The sequence below is a fragment of the Phycodurus eques genome, chromosome 8 (genome assembly GCF_024500275.1).
Source record: "Phycodurus eques isolate BA_2022a chromosome 8, UOR_Pequ_1.1, whole genome shotgun sequence".
Taxonomy (NCBI): Eukaryota; Metazoa; Chordata; class Actinopteri; order Syngnathiformes; family Syngnathidae; genus Phycodurus; species Phycodurus eques.
In genome coordinates this window covers 27,611,838-27,628,343 of record NC_084532.1, presented here as the reverse complement: position 1 = coordinate 27,628,343, position 16,506 = coordinate 27,611,838, and the positions used below count along the sequence as shown (strand labels likewise).

The 16,506-nt window shown below is 39.8% G+C and overlaps 1 protein-coding gene and 1 long non-coding RNA gene across 10 annotated transcripts in view; one reads left to right on the top strand and one right to left on the bottom strand.

Moving 5' to 3' along the window:
- LOC133406444 (gamma-aminobutyric acid receptor subunit gamma-3) overlaps positions 1 to 16,376 on the top strand; it is a 27,839-nt gene extending 11,463 nt beyond the window's left edge. For 8 of the 9 annotated variants that reach the window (XM_061684064.1, XM_061684063.1, XM_061684061.1 and 5 more), the window contains 6 exons: positions 916 to 1,136; positions 2,774 to 2,856; positions 6,276 to 6,413; positions 6,542 to 6,694; positions 8,974 to 9,173; positions 11,537 to 11,920. In XM_061684064.1, the coding sequence (XP_061540048.1) occupies positions 916 to 1,136; positions 2,774 to 2,856; positions 6,276 to 6,413; positions 6,542 to 6,694; positions 8,974 to 9,173; positions 11,537 to 11,821 (1,080 nt within the window). In that variant the 3' untranslated portion in view covers positions 11,822 to 11,920. Of the gene's footprint in view, positions 1 to 915; positions 1,137 to 2,773; positions 2,857 to 6,275; positions 6,414 to 6,541; positions 6,695 to 8,973; positions 9,174 to 11,536 lie in introns of all 9 variants that reach the window. The other variant, XM_061684062.1, reaches the window with a different exon arrangement.
- On the bottom strand, positions 9,195 to 13,024 carry LOC133406446 (uncharacterized). Its single transcript, XR_009769053.1, has 3 exons — positions 12,933 to 13,024; positions 11,576 to 11,827; positions 9,195 to 9,691 (listed from the first exon to the last, which is right to left on the bottom strand). It is a non-coding gene; the product is annotated as an uncharacterized LOC133406446 (long non-coding RNA).
- Positions 16,377 to 16,506: the final 130 nt, after the last annotated feature.

Below are 16,506 nucleotides of genomic sequence, written 5' to 3'. Positions count from 1 at the left end.
GGCAAGTTTTTTTCTAACTTTCAAGTGGGGGTTTCTGAGCGAGAAATGGATGCTTCAAATCAAAATGGCGGACTTCATGTTGATTTCCGAACATAGGTCTTTGAGACTTTGTCGTGTGTCCTATTATGAAAGACGTTTCCGCCAGACATCGTGTTGATTGGTTCTTATGGTGTCAGGGGCAAAATTTTTTCTAACTTCCTGGTGGAGTTTTCTGAGTGAGAAATTAATGCTTCAAACGAAATATCCAAATTCATGTTCAATTTCGAGCATGACTCCTTGAGATTTTTTTTGTGCCTCATTTTACGATAGACATGCACACCCAATTTTGTGCCAATTGATGAAACCGTTGTCAGGGGCTCAATTTTTTGTAACATTCCATGCGGTACTACTGAAAGAAAAATAGCTGATACAAATTGAAATGGCTGACTTCCTGTTCAATTTCAAGCTTGGGTCCTTGAGACTTTTTCATGCGTCATCCCATGGTAATGAAGTCCACCCAATTTTGTGTCGATTGTTGGGGGGCTTATTTTTATTTTTTTTCAAACTGTACAAGCAGTGCTGGCGAGTGTTAAATGGCTGATTCAAACCAAAACCTCCTTTTCAATTTTGATCAAGGGTCATTGAGACTTTTTTTTTTTTTTTTGTGCCTCGTGTTATGATAGACATGCCCGCCGAATTTTGTGCCGATTGATCAAACCGGTGTGAGGGGTTAATTTTTTTCAAACTTTCCAGAGGGTGCTACTGGGTTGTATTCAGGACCCTTAAAATACATACTGTACATCATAACAGGTTACTTGTTTCTTCTCAGGCATGTTAAAACACCCACCTAAGCAATTAATTCCTCGGAAGAAGAAGAATAAAGACAGTAATTCCAAGATGGCTTAATTATGATCCGTCACGATTACATTCTTCCAGGAATACCAAATCGACATCATCTTCGCGCAGACGTGGACCGACAGTCGTCTGCGCTACAACAGCACCGTGAAGATCTTGACGCTGAACAGCAACATGTTGGGCCTCATCTGGCTGCCCGACACCATCTTCAGGAACTCCAAGAATGCCGACGCCCACTGGATCACCATGCCCAATCAGCTGCTCAGAATATGGAACGACGGCAAGATACTTTACACTTTAAGGTAAACAAATATGCTTAGAAAAGTGCATCTTGTTTTCATGGTCAAAAGTGTTTCCGTGGCAACCTAACCCTAATCCTCATTTAAATTCAATGTCATAAGAAGTCACTGTGGCCACAATTTGGGGGAAATTCAGCAGGTATATTTAATTATGTTGGTCATAGATGAAGTAAAGTAGCACATGCTTTTAAGTTATTTAATGTGACCTGAACTCGCAATTAAGTCAGGCAATTTCTTGTGTGAGTCAGAGAAAATTTGCCTTTTTGCCTGGTAATTAACAACAACAAAAAAAGTCCAGTGACAATGCTATGTTGGCTCTTTGTGCTCAATTGAACTCCTCTGTAAGGTTCACCTCAACCCCTCTAAACACTTCCTTTTTAATAAATATCAGGCGTAATATCGGCTGATTGCATGAGAAATGGGCTATGAAATGTCAGCGGATATTAAATCTGCCTTGACGTGGCGGGAGCAAACAAAGATGACATTTGTTACAGCTTTAACCAGGGTGGGGGGAAAAAAATTACACATTTCTTGCTTTTTTTCCTGTTTTTCTCGCCATTTTTAAAGGTTAGGACGGTTAAGGCTTTACTTTGAGGGCGGTACAAAGTCGATCTGGAAGTTGCCTTTGGAAGTAGTCTCGGAGCCGGAATAGAAAGTGATAAGAGCATTCTGCAAATGTTGTAATTCCAGAAAGGCCTTCTCTGCTGGCATAAACACTATTACTGACATACATTTACAATCTACAAATTTACAAATTCTAATATTTCTCCTATCAAAATTGTACAAATTTATTCCCAAATGTCTATTCTCCTCATTTGGTAGTGTTTTTCTGGACTACACTGCTTCAAGTACGTGCATGTGGCTGTTGGATTTTTTTTTTTTGTCCAATCAGACATTTAGTCGTTCTTCACAAAGGATAGTAAATATATGCATGTGGATAATGTTAAATTATCTGTGTACATGTGGTGCTCCACCATTTGTGTTCAAATATCCGTTGTCTCACCGATGCTATTTGTAGCCCGTTTATCCATCCATCCATTGTCAACACCGCTTATCCTGGTTAGGGTCGCGGGGCGCTGGAGCCTATCCCAGCTGACTTCGGGCGAAAGGCGGACTACACCCTGAACTGGTCGCCAGTCAGTCGCAGGGCACATATAGACACGGACAACCATTCGCGCTCACATTCACACCGTCACTGAGTAGGAACTGATCCCACGCTGCCTGCACCAAAGTCAGGCGAGTGCACCACTACACCATCAGTGACTTTAGCCCGTTTATGGCGTTTCCAATTTATGTGTTAGCATTAAGCTCGTGGACTTGTAGGCAAAATGACGTGGTGGTTTTAAATGCACAACTTGTATTTCGCTTTGTTTTAAGTTTAGTTCAACAGTATATTTCAACTGCGAGTGCCATTAAACAGCTCAAAGCCTCTTTTTTGAAGAATTGTTTATTTACAATTTACCGTTGTTCACTAATTCTCCCTGCCAAACGTCTGCTTGTTGTAAAGAGCGAAGAATTCACTGCTATTCACTCGTATCGCCAGCCACCGCCATTCATTCAATATTTCGATTCTTTGGTGAGTGTGATGTGTTTTATGCATAATAATTAATATTGTCGATTATCCTTGCTTGTCGTTGCAGGCTGACCATAAATGCGGAGTGCCAGCTGCAGCTTCACAACTTTCCCATGGACCAACATTCGTGTCCGCTCATCTTCTCCAGCTGTGAGTATGCAACATTGACTTGATTTCATATGATTAAATGTTATACAGTTTGATTTCCTTTCATTGAAGTTAATGGTGGCCGACTGGTTAGCACATCCGGCTCACAGTTCTGAGGATCCGGTTTCAAATCCGGCCTCGCCTGTGTGGCGTTTGCATGTTCTCCCTGTGCTTGCGTGGGCTTTCTCCGCCTACTCCAGTTTCCTCCCACAACCCCAAAACATGCGCGATAGGTTAATTGAAGACTCTAAATTGCTCATTGGTGTGAATGGAAGTGCGAGCATGTGAATTGTTTATATAATCATAGAAATAGAACGTTTACATTTATTCACTTTAATTTGACACAATTTCATGATGTACGGTTTCGTTTGATACTTATTATGATTTAATTACATTTTGTACAATTTTGTTCTCTAATTTTGTTAAACTGAATAAAATTGTATGCAATTTCATTCAATTTATGACTCAAGTTAACACTTAAATATCAATCATTTAGTAGATTTTGTTTTTTATTTACATAAGTTAGGAGGCACGGTGGCCGACTGGTTAGAGCGTCAGCCTCACAGTTCTGAGGACCCGGGTTCAATCCCCGGTCCCGCCTGTGTGGAGTTTGCATGTTCTCCCCGTGCCTGCGTGGGTTTCCTCCCACATCCCAAAAACATGCATTAATTGGAGACTCTAAATTGCCCGTAGGTGTGAATGTGAGTGCGAATGGTTGTTTGTTTGTATGTGCCCTGCGATTGGCTGGCAACCAGTTTAGGGTGTACCCCGCCTCCTGCCCGATGATAGCTGGGATAGGCTCCAGCATGCCCGCGACCCTAGTGAGGAGAAGCGGCTCAGAAAATGGATGGATGGATTTACATAAGTTACTTTATTGTATGTTTTAAAGTATAGTAATTGATTTTATTTTTTAATAGACAGAAAAAATGATAATGTAACAATAATTAAAAAAAAAAAATCAAACAAACTGAATACAAAAATTAACTGAATTGAATTTTATTTCATGTTATGTAATTTTACGTTTTAATTTAGTTTTATATGCAATTTTGTTGAATGTAATTTTCTAGTCCTATTCAATATATACACAATTTAATGCTTATTAAATAATTGAATTGAACTGTATACAATTGACTTAAATTTGAATTTGTCTAAAAATGTATGTCATTTTCTACGAATTACATTAAACCTTTTACAATATACTTTCATTTATACAATTTCATATACCAAATTGCACCAAAATATAATCAATATTAGGCATAATAAATATTTCATTTAAATGTTATTTTACTTATTCTGTTCCCACGTACACACACATACACACACACATGCATAATACCCTTTTCCTTTAGTTTGGCTCTTATTGTATCGTGTACCTACAGTAATGAAGAGTCCCTTTGGTCTGAATTGTAATTATGAATATAACAAAAGGGCATACAACACGTACTGTAAATAAAGGAGCTTTTCAAAGGTCCCCCACAAAAGAGAGACATTTTTGTGTAAATGAATGGGGTTCACCGTTCGATGCACTTCTGAGTGAGCGGTCGGCGAATGTAATGAAACCCGTCGGGGGAGACACTCAAAGCCAGTTACAGTACCTTTAATTAACTCATTCACTGCCAGCCTTCCCAGTAAACATGGATATTTGACTTCTAAAGCCGTCAATGGCAGTGAATGTGTTAAGTAAGCGCGTGTGACCGCCGTTGTCATAGCAACCCCTCCATCCTGCTCTTCACATGGAGTCCATCCCAAACTGAAGGTGGTGGAGGTGGGTGGGGAAACGTGCCACTGGGGCTCTTCAACTAATCAACTTATTACAATGCTGATATGCACCCCGCCTGAGCATATTACAGTCGATAGCATCGCAATTGGTATCACGTTAGCATTTAGCATGTTAGCATCCAGGCATGACTACAGGCCAAGATGTAAAATGCTTATTCATCTGCCTGAGAACTTTGTTCAGGTTGCTATCGGGTTATGTGGCCAAAGTAAGGAGTAGATGCGTAACTGTTTGTGTAATAAAAATGCCATGGAGGAAATGTTTAGTAATTGGTGTTAATAGCTTTGGGGCGTTTAAAAATATTAAGAGCTAACCTTTGGGGTCATTTAGTCATTTGGGGGCCCAAGGGAAACCCGGTCACACGGTTACAGGTCTTAATTGGTCAATCTTGAGGATTATTATCTAACAAGTGCATCTCAACGCTTTTACTGTAATTGATAAAAACATTCATCAACATTTAATGTAGTTTACCATTTCAACCGCTTTAAGGGTCACATCTTCACGATGAAAAGCGTCAATCGTGTCATTGTCTTCTTCGTCTCTACTGGATGTTCCTCGACTGACACTGACAGCAGTGCTGCTGCTACAGGCAAGGCCGGCTAGCTCTTACTGTTGTCACTGTTGGTTCTGCATATTCGGGTTCACCGTGAAAAGGCTGGATCCAAGGATTATTTGAATAATCAAGTAATGTGATGATTATTTTTTTCGATGAAATGATTAATTGTACACACAAAAAAGTCATTACCATCCCTTTATTCAAAAACAGGACATTATCTCAAAAAATGATTATAATTCAGTTACTGGTTCTGTTTGTAACAAAATTGGCAAAAATGTTGAACATTGTTTTCCAAAGTAACAGCAGATGTTTGCAAATGATTAAACGCAAAGATTATCCATCTGCGTTCACAGAGGACTACAGAAATGTGAGAATGTTTACAGTTCAGATACTGAAATTCTGAGTATTTGGACAATTTTAAGTTAAACAATGTCTCTAAATGATTAATCAATTATCAAAACAGTTGTCAATTAATTTGATAATCGATTCAGTTGTCAATTAATCGATTAATTGTTGCACCTCTAGTTAAAACCTTTGGTGACATGGAAAAAAAACAGTTTTCTTCTCACGTTCTCCTCTTCTACACTCCATTGGGATGACTCCGCTTCATTTTCCTCACCATGCGCCAAAAGGTTTGTTTTGGGGCCATCTTCTTCAATCAAAGTCTGCCGCACACGGGAGAAAAAAATGATGTGCACACAGCGAGCTATCTGCTGAGCAAACGGTCTCAAATGACTTTTTGTCCAGCGGTTAGCGAGTGTGCGGCAGGTGTAAGAAGATGGAATAGTCCATTGCGTGAGAAGAAACTATCATGATAGCGTATTGTGATTTTCAGCACACAAATTGAGATTGTTTCAAATCAAATAAAACTTTATCGATCAGTTTCTATGAGACGTCCGAGGGCCCCAGGCAATGAATTCTATGCACGCATGCATATTACTTTACACCTTTATTCTCTAATGGAGTTGAATGAGTAGTTATACATTTACCAGAGTCTTACTCAAGTATCTGGACTCTTAAGTACAGTGTGTTCAGTACTTTTTCCACCTCTGGCTGCGTGTCAAGCGCTGCGTTTTGGTCCCGTTGCAGACGGGTACCCTCAAGACGAGATGGTCTACAAGTGGAGGAGGAACTCGGTGGAGGCGGCCGACCAAAGGTCCTGGCGCCTCTACCAGTTTGACTTCATGGGCCTCAGGAACACCACAGACATCATCAAGACCACAGCAGGTACGTTTTTACAAACACCGGAAGCCGGAAAGTCCAAATGTCAGTGAGAGTCGTACGATTCAGAAATTGTGAAACGTATGCTCCATAAGTGTGGTTGGCTTTAGCGTGCTGGCGTGCGCCCCCTGCAGGCGACTACGTGCTGATGACGGTGTATTTCGAGCTGAGGAGGCGCATGGGCTACTTCACCATCCAGACGTACATCCCGTGCATCCTCACCGTGGTGCTGTCCTGGGTCTCCTTCTGGATCAAGAAGGACGCCACGCCCGCCAGGACCGCTCTGGGTGCGTAGAAACTTCAAAACCCAAACCCTTGTTTGTAAACCTAATCCTGGCTGCACATCCTCATTTGAAACCGTAACCCTCGTTTGAAACTCTAAACCTCACTTGAAACCCTTGTTTGAAACCCTAATCCTGGCTCCAAACCCTAATTTAAAATCCTAACCCAAGTTTTATACCCTAATGTGAAACCTTGTCCCTGACCTGAAACCCTGCTCTGAACCCTTAACCTTGACCTCAAACCCTAACCCTGGTTTAAAAAAACTATTTTGAAATGCTTATCCTTCTTTAAAACCTTAACCTGGGTTTAAACCCCAAACGCGAAACACAAACTTTGACTTGAAACACTATCCCAATATTTGAACCCTAATTTTAAAACCTAAACCCGGGTTTAAAAACCTCATTTGAAACACTGACACCAGTCTCCACTGGTGTGCTGTGCATGTTCTGCTTTCAGTTTGAGCTTTGTCTTGGAGTTTCTTTGTGCTTTTTGTGTCTTTTTGTGTGCTTTCTCTGCTTTGTTGTTTTCTGTGCAGCCCCGCAGAGAGTTTAGCTCAAGGTAATATATCCATTTCTCTTGTCTTGATTTATTATCTTTTGCTTTTTTTAAGCCCAACTGTTGAAGCTGTCCTTATCCGAACCCTGACGTCATACCCTAATTTGACACACTATCCCAGGCTTGAAACCATAATTTGAAACCCAAACAATCGTTCCATCTTTATATAACTTCAAGAACCTAAAAAAAACGCATTTTGAAACCCTACCTTTAAATCTTAACCTCGGTTTGGGAATCAAATCCCGACTTGAAAACCTAACCTATGCTTGAAACACTAACCCCGATCTGAAACCCTACTTTAAAACCCTAACTCTGGTTTTATACCCTAATTTGAAACCCAATCTTGAAATCTCAGCCCTTTTTTGAAACCCTAACCCTGTTTTGAAACTATTACCCTGACTAATTAGAAACCATAACCTCGGCTCGAAACCTTCATTTCAAACCCTAACCCTTGTCCAGGCTTGAAACCCTACTTTGAAATCCTAACCCAGGAGTGAAACCCTCATTTGAAACCTTAAAACCAGGTGCTTCCAGGGTAAAGAAAAAGGGAAACAGGCTAGCATGCGGGCCTAAAATAGCCAGGGCCAGCTTGTTGCCATGGTAACAATGGCGGTGTACAGGCAAAGGAGAGTCATAAGCAGATGCTCCTGGAACAGTGGACATGAAGAACATATTGAATATAGAACCATGTTTCGAAATATATCATTCATAAAAGTGCTTCGCTTCAGCATTTGTTCGGTCAAGCGGTGAGTGTACGTGAAGAGGGTCACAACAGAGACTTTGGGTGGGATTTACTCTGTGTACGAGTGGCGTTCAAACTTTTTGCACCAAGTACTGCCTCAAAAATAAACTTAAGTAGCATCATCATGACCAATAGAGGAAAACAGTAGTTTAGTAAGCCAAAGTGTTTAGCAGAAATTTAATTTGATTGTAAGACGCTGGAATATTATGCACAATTTGACAGCACAGTCTAACACTGCACTTCAATATAGGACATTAAAACATCTATACTTAAATTAGGATTCAATTCAAATGTATTGCACATTACTTAAATAAAAACTGTACCCAACTAAATGTTTGAAAACAAACAAATGCAAATGTTTTGAACTTTTAAAACAACTTAACTATACGTCACAAATGTACTGTACTGAGGGGAACTTCACCCTTTTTAAAATTTATTATTATTTTAATTTTATTTTTTACACGAATACATTGTATGTGCCACCTAGTCTAAACAATAATTGATATTGCATTTGTGGAATAAGAATTAAAATGTAATTAGTCCGTTTTCATCTGCCTCAGGTGGCCGCCGTGTTCGGCAATATCGCTCTCTGCTGTCGACCGAAATTAATGTCACAACTACAGCTAGCATAATTATGGCTTGATGAGATGAAGCTTTGAACCCAAACTGCTGGGAAAAAAATGTCAAAACATCAGGGGTCCGCTGCCTGTTTTTCGGGGTTTGATCACATGACGTCCGCAATGTGTGACATTAATTTCGGTTGACAGCATAGGGCGATATTGCCAATCATGGTGGCCCCCTGAGATGGGTGAAAATGGATGACTTCATCTGTTTAAATCAATGTTTTAGACTAGTTGGGGAACATACAATGTATTCTTGCAAAAAAAATTAAAAAAATAAAAATAAGGTCCCTGTAATTTTCTGCACAGCTTGAACATTTAATTGCGTGATTGTTTGTTGTGCGTGATTGCCGCACGTGTCGCTCAGGCATCACCACGGTGCTGACGATGACCACGCTGAGCACGGTGGCCAGGACGTCTTTGCCCCGCGTGTCCTACGTGACGGCCATGGACCTTTTCGTCACCGTCTGCTTCCTCTTCGTCTTTGCCGCCCTGATGGAGTACGCCACCTTGAACTATTACTCCAACAGCGCCCGCAGACCGCGGTGCATGGACAGGAAGCGGCATGTAAGTACCATACAGTATAAATCAAAACACTTTTGCCCTTTAAAATGAATTGAAATGCTATTAATCCGTTCCAGGGTTAGAGTTTCAAACACAGGTTAGGGTTTCAAATGAGGGTTTCTAGCTAGGGTTTGTTTTAAAGTAGGGTTATGAACATTCAAACAACTGCTACTTTAACACACACGGAGCAGCAACACATACAACGAAAGAGATTTAAACACTGTTTATTCAAACACCACGTACAGTATGGAAAAAAAAGGTCCACTAGCTTAATGCTACATACAATGCGAAATACGGACGAGCTAATGGAAACTGGCATTGATGAAAATTAAACATTTTGTATTTAAACACTAAAATATTTAGTCAAACCACATACTGTATTAGGTGGCACGGTGGACGATTGGTTAGCACATCTGCCTCACAGTTCTGAGGACCCGGGTTCAAATCGAGCCTCGCCTGTGTGGAATTTGCATGTCCTCCCCGTGCCTGCGTGGGTTTTCTCCGGGTACTCCGGTTTCCTCCTACATCACAAAACATGCATAGTAGATTAATTGAAGGCTCTAAATTTCCCGTAGGTGTGAATGTGAGTGTGAATGGTTGTTTGTTTAGATGTGCCCTGCGATTGGCTAGCGACCGGATCAGAGTGTACCCCGCCTCTCGCCCGAAGATAGCTGTCACAGGCTCCAGCATGCCCGGGACCCTTGTGAGGAGACGCGGTACAGAAAATGGAAGGATGGACATACGGTATTAACAAAAGTCCACTAGCTCAATGCTAACATATAATGCAAAATGCCAAAGAGCTGCTAACCAGAATTGGCATAGATGAAATTTAAACATTGTATTTTTAAACAGCAAAATGTTCAACCAAACCACATATTTAAAAACTCAACTCGCGTTGTGCTAAAATATGCTGTAATGCGAAGCACAGAAGACTGAACTTATTATCGATAAATATAGCAATTGTCAACGATCGGATTCCGCGCTATAGCAGGAGCATGAAGGGCACACCGCAAGGTAGCGGGTGTCCCCACTGTATCTCAAATAAAGTTACGGAGGCAAGGTGACTTGAGCTTTATCTGATCGCACTTAGTCGTATCACGAGGTTGACGGGAAAGAAGCTTAAAAGCTGCGGATGAGGAGGTGATGCTGCCCTTTTGTAGCTCTTCAGATAAGACGCGACTATTTTTATGGGGACTCTGCGTCACGACGACACAATCTTGTCAGCTACACACACACACACACACACAAAGAAAGAAAGAGAGAGAAAGAATGAAACAGAGAATGAAAAAGAAAGACAGAAAGGTGGTCATCAATATAACAATGTTGCGTGCACAAACAGGTCAATGCTCACAAGGTTAAGGTTTCAAAGAAGGGTTCGGGTTGCAAACAACGTTTTGGGTTTCACATTAAGGTCAGGGTTTTAAACACGGGTTAGGGTTTCAAATTAGAGTTTCAAGCCAGGGTTTGGATTTCAACGTACCGGTAGGGTTTAAGTCAAGGTTCCGCTTTCAAATTATTCACTGCCATTGATGGCTGTTGAATTCAAATATCCATGTTAACGTGGAGGACTGGCAGTGAATGAGTTAAGGTTTTAATACAGGTATAGGATATAGATTTAGGGTTTTCAAGTTTGGTTTCAAGCCAGAGATCAGGTCAGAGTTAGGGTTTGAAATTAGGGTTTCAGGGCTGAGTTAAGGTGTCAAAATAGGCTTTTACCCACGGTTAGGGTTTCAAACATTAGCTAGATTTCAAAGTAGGGTTTCATCCTTGGTGAGGGTTTCAAAGTTGGGTTTCAAGTCTGATTTAGGGTTTCAAACTAAGTTTTCAACAAGTGCTAGGGTTTCAAACAGTGGTTAGGTTTCCAAGGAGAGTTTTAAATCAAAGGGTTACAAGCCATAGTTAGGGTTTCAAATTAGTATTTAAGCATGGGTGAGGAGTTCAAAATAGGGTTGCAAGTCAGAATTAGGGTTTCAAGTTAGGGTTTTAAGACTGAGTTTAAAATTAGGCTTTCAAGCATGGTTAGGGTTTCAAACACACGTTAGGTTTCAAAACAGGGTTTCAGCCAAGGTTAGGGTTTTAAACAATGGTTTCAGGTCAGAGTAAAGGTCAACAGTGAGAGTTTGACATTAGGAGTTCAAGTCTAAGTTTCAAAGTAGGCTTTCAACCAGGGTTAGGGTTTCAAAGTAGGGTTTGAACTCAGCATTAGGGTTTCAAATTATGGTTTCAAGCCTGTGTTAGGGTTTTTAAATTACGCTTAGGGTATCAAAAAACTGCCTGCGTTCGGATTTCAATGTAGGGTTTCAAGTCAGAGGTTTCAATTTGGGGTTGGACCCTGAGTTATCCCCGTGTGTGTGTGTTGTTTGCAGAACTACTCGGTCCTGGACGTGCGGCGGCCCCCTCCTCACACGGTGGTGGCCCTGAACATCTCGACGTATTGGCAGGACTTGGACGACACGTGCGCCTCCCGCTGTCTGGACGGCAAAGACTGCGGCGCCTTCTTCTGTTGCTACGACGACTGCAAGGACGGCGCGTGGCGGAGGGGCCGCGTCCGCATCGACCTGCTGGAGCTGGACGCCTACTCCAGGGTCTTTTTCCCCACCTCCTTCCTCCTGTTCAACGTGGTCTACTGGGTGGGGTATCTCTACCTTTAGCGCCGCCTGATGATGACATCACAGAGGAGCTGAAGACGGGCATACACTGGGGCTATGTTCGGAATCCGTCCCCAGCCGCTATACCGGTGGTTTTTCAACCTTTTACACCAAGTAGCAGGAAAAAAAACTTCTCCAAGTCACACCATCACGAGCAACATTAAAATACAGCAGCATCGTAGGTGTATTCATCAAAAACAAGACAGACGTTTTAGTCCTAAGAAGTACAGTGGAGCCTTGAAATACGTGTTGAATTCGTTCTGTGACCACCATTGATCTGAAAACCAGATACATCAGCGTGCTGTACAAGCCAGGCTAACCGCCGTGCCTATGTGGCAGCCATATTGGGGAGGTCGATGTTCCTATCGAAGGCCATGCATGAAATTGGAATTAAGTCGTAATTATTACTTATTTTTCAACCAATTTTCATGAGGTTTACTGTTTTGTCAACATCAAAGTGTGTGCTATCAATACAGCAAATTTGGGCAAAAAAGAAAACAAATATTTTTACCTGTAAAAGGGTTCTCCCAGTTCCATTGTCATAAATGTACCACCTTGTACGCAACTGTATGCAGCACAATATACAGGTGTAAGGTTTCGGGGAGGGTAGGGTTAGGTGGCGATCCTGCGCCGTCCAGCCACGCTCGAACCCGCGCATTCAATACGTCACCATTTGTAAGTCAAGTGTGCTGACAGCCAGCACCACATCTACTGTTAGCGTATAGGTAAAAATAAGTTTCCAAGGTAAATACCTAGCTAAATTCCTAAATAGCTATAGTAGCCATTAGCCTAAAATGCCTTGCTAACACATGATTTTTGCTAAAAATAAATAAAAAAATACGTTAAATTCAAATAGTAGCCGACTTAAAGTTCAACACCCTCCTGAGAACATCCACTGGTAGCGTGTACAAAACGAAAGGTTATCAGGGTATATAGTTAGCGGCGTTAACAACAAGCTAATAGTAGCCAGTGCTTAAGAATGTCTCACTAATATATCATTTATAGTCGAAATAATTACATTTCAAATATTACTTACCTGAGAGCATCTACAGTTAACATTTATTAAAACACAAAAACGCGTGCTAGCTACAGGAAATGGTTAGCATTGATTTACCGTGTATGCCCATCTTCAGACAGCAAAACAGCGAAGGCTCGTCAGCGATGGTCAGACGTTACAATCTGACGAAGGACATTCAAACCGTTCTCAGTGCCTTTACGTCCTTTTTACACCACGTTAGAGAAAAAAAATCCAGACCAGAAGGAAATGTTTGCTTCATGACGTGCATCTGGCCTGGCTTCGTCACACCTTCGCGTCCGTAAAAGTCCGTCTTTTAACCGACTTTCAGCGATCGTTGGGCCTACTTCACCATTGTTCATAAGAATTCAAGAATATACATGTTAAAAAAATTTATTAAGAAAACAACAAACGGCATTTAGCATTTTTTATCAAATGGTGATTGCTCTAAATTATTTACATGAAATGATATTTATGTACAGGAACATTGCGGAATAAATGCTATTCTCATAAATAATCGGGGAATCATTAATTAATGAATAAAAATTCTAATGTTCTAAAGTTTCCACAGTAGTTATTAGTTTGGTATACTTTCCATGATATTTCATGATATAGGTATACCACGAGATTAGGAATATTTTAGGAGACTGATGAGGAAATATTTTAGTGGCTAAAGCTAAGAGAAACTAAAGCTCATATTCTCCTATTATTCCTGATAAATAGTATAATTTTTACATACGTTGTGCGTTTACTAATATGTATTGACTGAGGTAGTTTTCAGCATTTTTGCTACAGTTGGGTTAGTTTTGCTGTGTCTTTTAAGACAATATAAACAATAACATACAATATAGAAGACTTAACCTGATTTTGCTAGCTAGCTAATAGTAGTTTTTAATTTGTCAGAATAATAGTTCAATCTTCAGCATTCAACCTGCTGTTATGAAGGTAAATAGCTAGCTGAGTTGCTAATAGCTGGTAGCCTAAATGTCCTTGCTAACATATAATTTTTGGTCAAAATATTAGTTTCATGTAGTGCTTAAACTACTATGTCTCCTGTTAGGGTGTACTTACACAACAAAGGGTTAGCGGAGTTGCTAACGTGTTAATAGTAGTCAGTACCTTAAAATGCCTCACTAACCAAATCTTTAGGTAAAAATATTTAAGTTTCATATAGTACTTACCCGAGGACATTTACTATTATCTTATATTTACAGTACATAACGAGATTATCAAGGTAAATGGGTATCTATGTTGCTAACTAGCTAATATTAGCTCATGAACGTAAAATGCATCACAACATATTTTTGAAATATATATTTAAGTTTAAAATAGTACACCCTAACAGCTACTGTTAGATTGTATGTACACAATGTTAAGGTTAACTAGCAAAGTTGCAAACTAGCTGATGGTAGCTGGTAGCCTGAAATGCTTTGAAAACCAAGCTTTTTTGGGGGTCAAAATAAGTTTCAAATAGTATTCAAGTTAAGTTCAACACCCATTGTTAGTGTGTACTTACTTACACAAAAAGAGGTTATCAAGGTAAATAGCAAACTAAGTAGGTAATAATTGCTGGTAGCCTAAAATGCCTCGCTAACATCGAAACAATATTTAAGTGTAAAGTCTGAATTTTTAATTGTGGCGTACGTCGTGTGTTCATCTTTAATCATACGACCGAACGAACATACGATATCGTTTGATTGTGGTGGATTGTTTTATTTAACTTTTCCTTCAATGCAATAATGCCCCATTGATGCTATATGTTGCTAATAATTTACACACGCACGCACATAAATCAATATTCAGCTGCACCATAGTAAGCCCCCAACAAGTTTAAGTATTGTTTGTTCTTTTTTTTTTTTTTTTACATTAGGTTATGTTGTTAATTCAAATAAGAAAATATATTTTTTACTTTTTTTATAGATTGTCATTTCTTTGTACTTATTAATTAACAATTGATTAACATTATATTGGTCATATTTAAAAGATAAATAAATCTAGTGTGAAAATAAACCAAAGACACTTCATTAATGCAATGGTAGTTCAAAGTGCGTTGGTGCGTCGGTGGGAGTTTTGTGTTGTGAACGCTGGAACAAGCTAGTTAGCATTGCTGTGGGATGTTTGGGTTTTTTTTAATGTGCAAGCGTTATTTTTGTTTTCTTGATTTATTTTTATTTTTTATTTTTATTGTCGCTGAAGGCAACGTGATCCCATGAGAATTTAATAGGAAATCGTACAGAAAAGAATTCTGCTTATTTCGACAAAACAGGAAAGGTTGACTTTTCGTCCCAAATCCTAATCAATTCTCGTGAGAAAAGGCTCGAATCTGTGCGGGGACGCTTTAATTTTGAAGCTCTCTGCTTTTTTTGTGCATTTGCATTCGTTTCATATGTGTGGCCTTTCCGCCTGCGTTGACGGCGTACCTCGGGTCAAACGTTGAAACTGTGCTAGCTGGTATTAAAAAGCGAAGTAAGTAAATGGGCTGCCATTTTGTCACAGTCTCGAGGAGGCGGGGAGCCAATTAGCATCCGCTTTCTGTTTTATCGCTTTCATCTACGGGCGCCATGCATTTACTTGATGATTTTTCAAGTGTGAAATACTGCGACGACTACGACAATGTGGGGTAATAAAGTTTTTTTATGAGTGTAATCATTTGTCGTCATTGTGTCTTGTGAACAATAAACCGCGATACAGAGGGTGAACGCTGCAACAAAAAACAAAGCAGCGTCTGTATAATTAACTATAAGGCGATTTAATTATAACCTACAACAATAACCCGGTAATTGTGGTTGTGTTAACGACCATGCTGTCCATTATATTGTGGAGGTGCAGAATAATGCGGTTTAATGAGTTGGCATTAGTGCTGGACTCTCGCATGGACGTTCCTAGGCAACAGCACAAAGAAAGATGAAGAGACTCCTCGAGGCTGACGTTCCAAATGTTGACTGGGGTCAAGTGCTATCAGATTCCGGCACTGATCAGGGTTCACACGTATTTAAGATTTCAAAATTCCAGACTTTATTTTTTGCTTTTCCTGTCTCTCAGCTCACAACTGCCGCCTTCCCCATGTTGGAAATGTCAAACCAGTCCATACAAAAACTGCATTTAGTTGAGTCTGTTTTGAAACCCTAACCCTGTTTTGAAATCCTAATTTGAAACCCTAACCTTGTCTTGAAACCCTAACCCGGTTTGAAACCCCTCATTTGAAAACCTAACCTTCTCTTGAAACCCTAATTTGTAACCCTAACCCCACTTTGATGCCCTAACACCATTTTAAAACCCTACTTTTAAACCCGAACCCTGTTTTTAAACCTTAATTTGAAACCTTAACCTTGTCTTGAAACCCTAAATTGAAACTCTAACCCTGTTTTAACCTTGTTTGAAACCGTAACCCCATACAGAAGCCTGAATTTGAAACCCTAACGCTGTTTTGAAACCTTACATTGAAACCCTAAAGCTCTATTTGAAACCTGACCTTGTCTTGAAACCCTGATTTTAAATTGTAATTCTAAAATATTTTTATACTAAAGGGCACATTTTTAAAGAAGCAGATTTAAAAAAAAAACATTTTATTTGATGTATATATATTATTGTGTTTATATTTAACTATATATTGTTTATTTGTTATATATTATGATTTTATTATTATTTTGTTTTGTATTATTTTATATAAAAG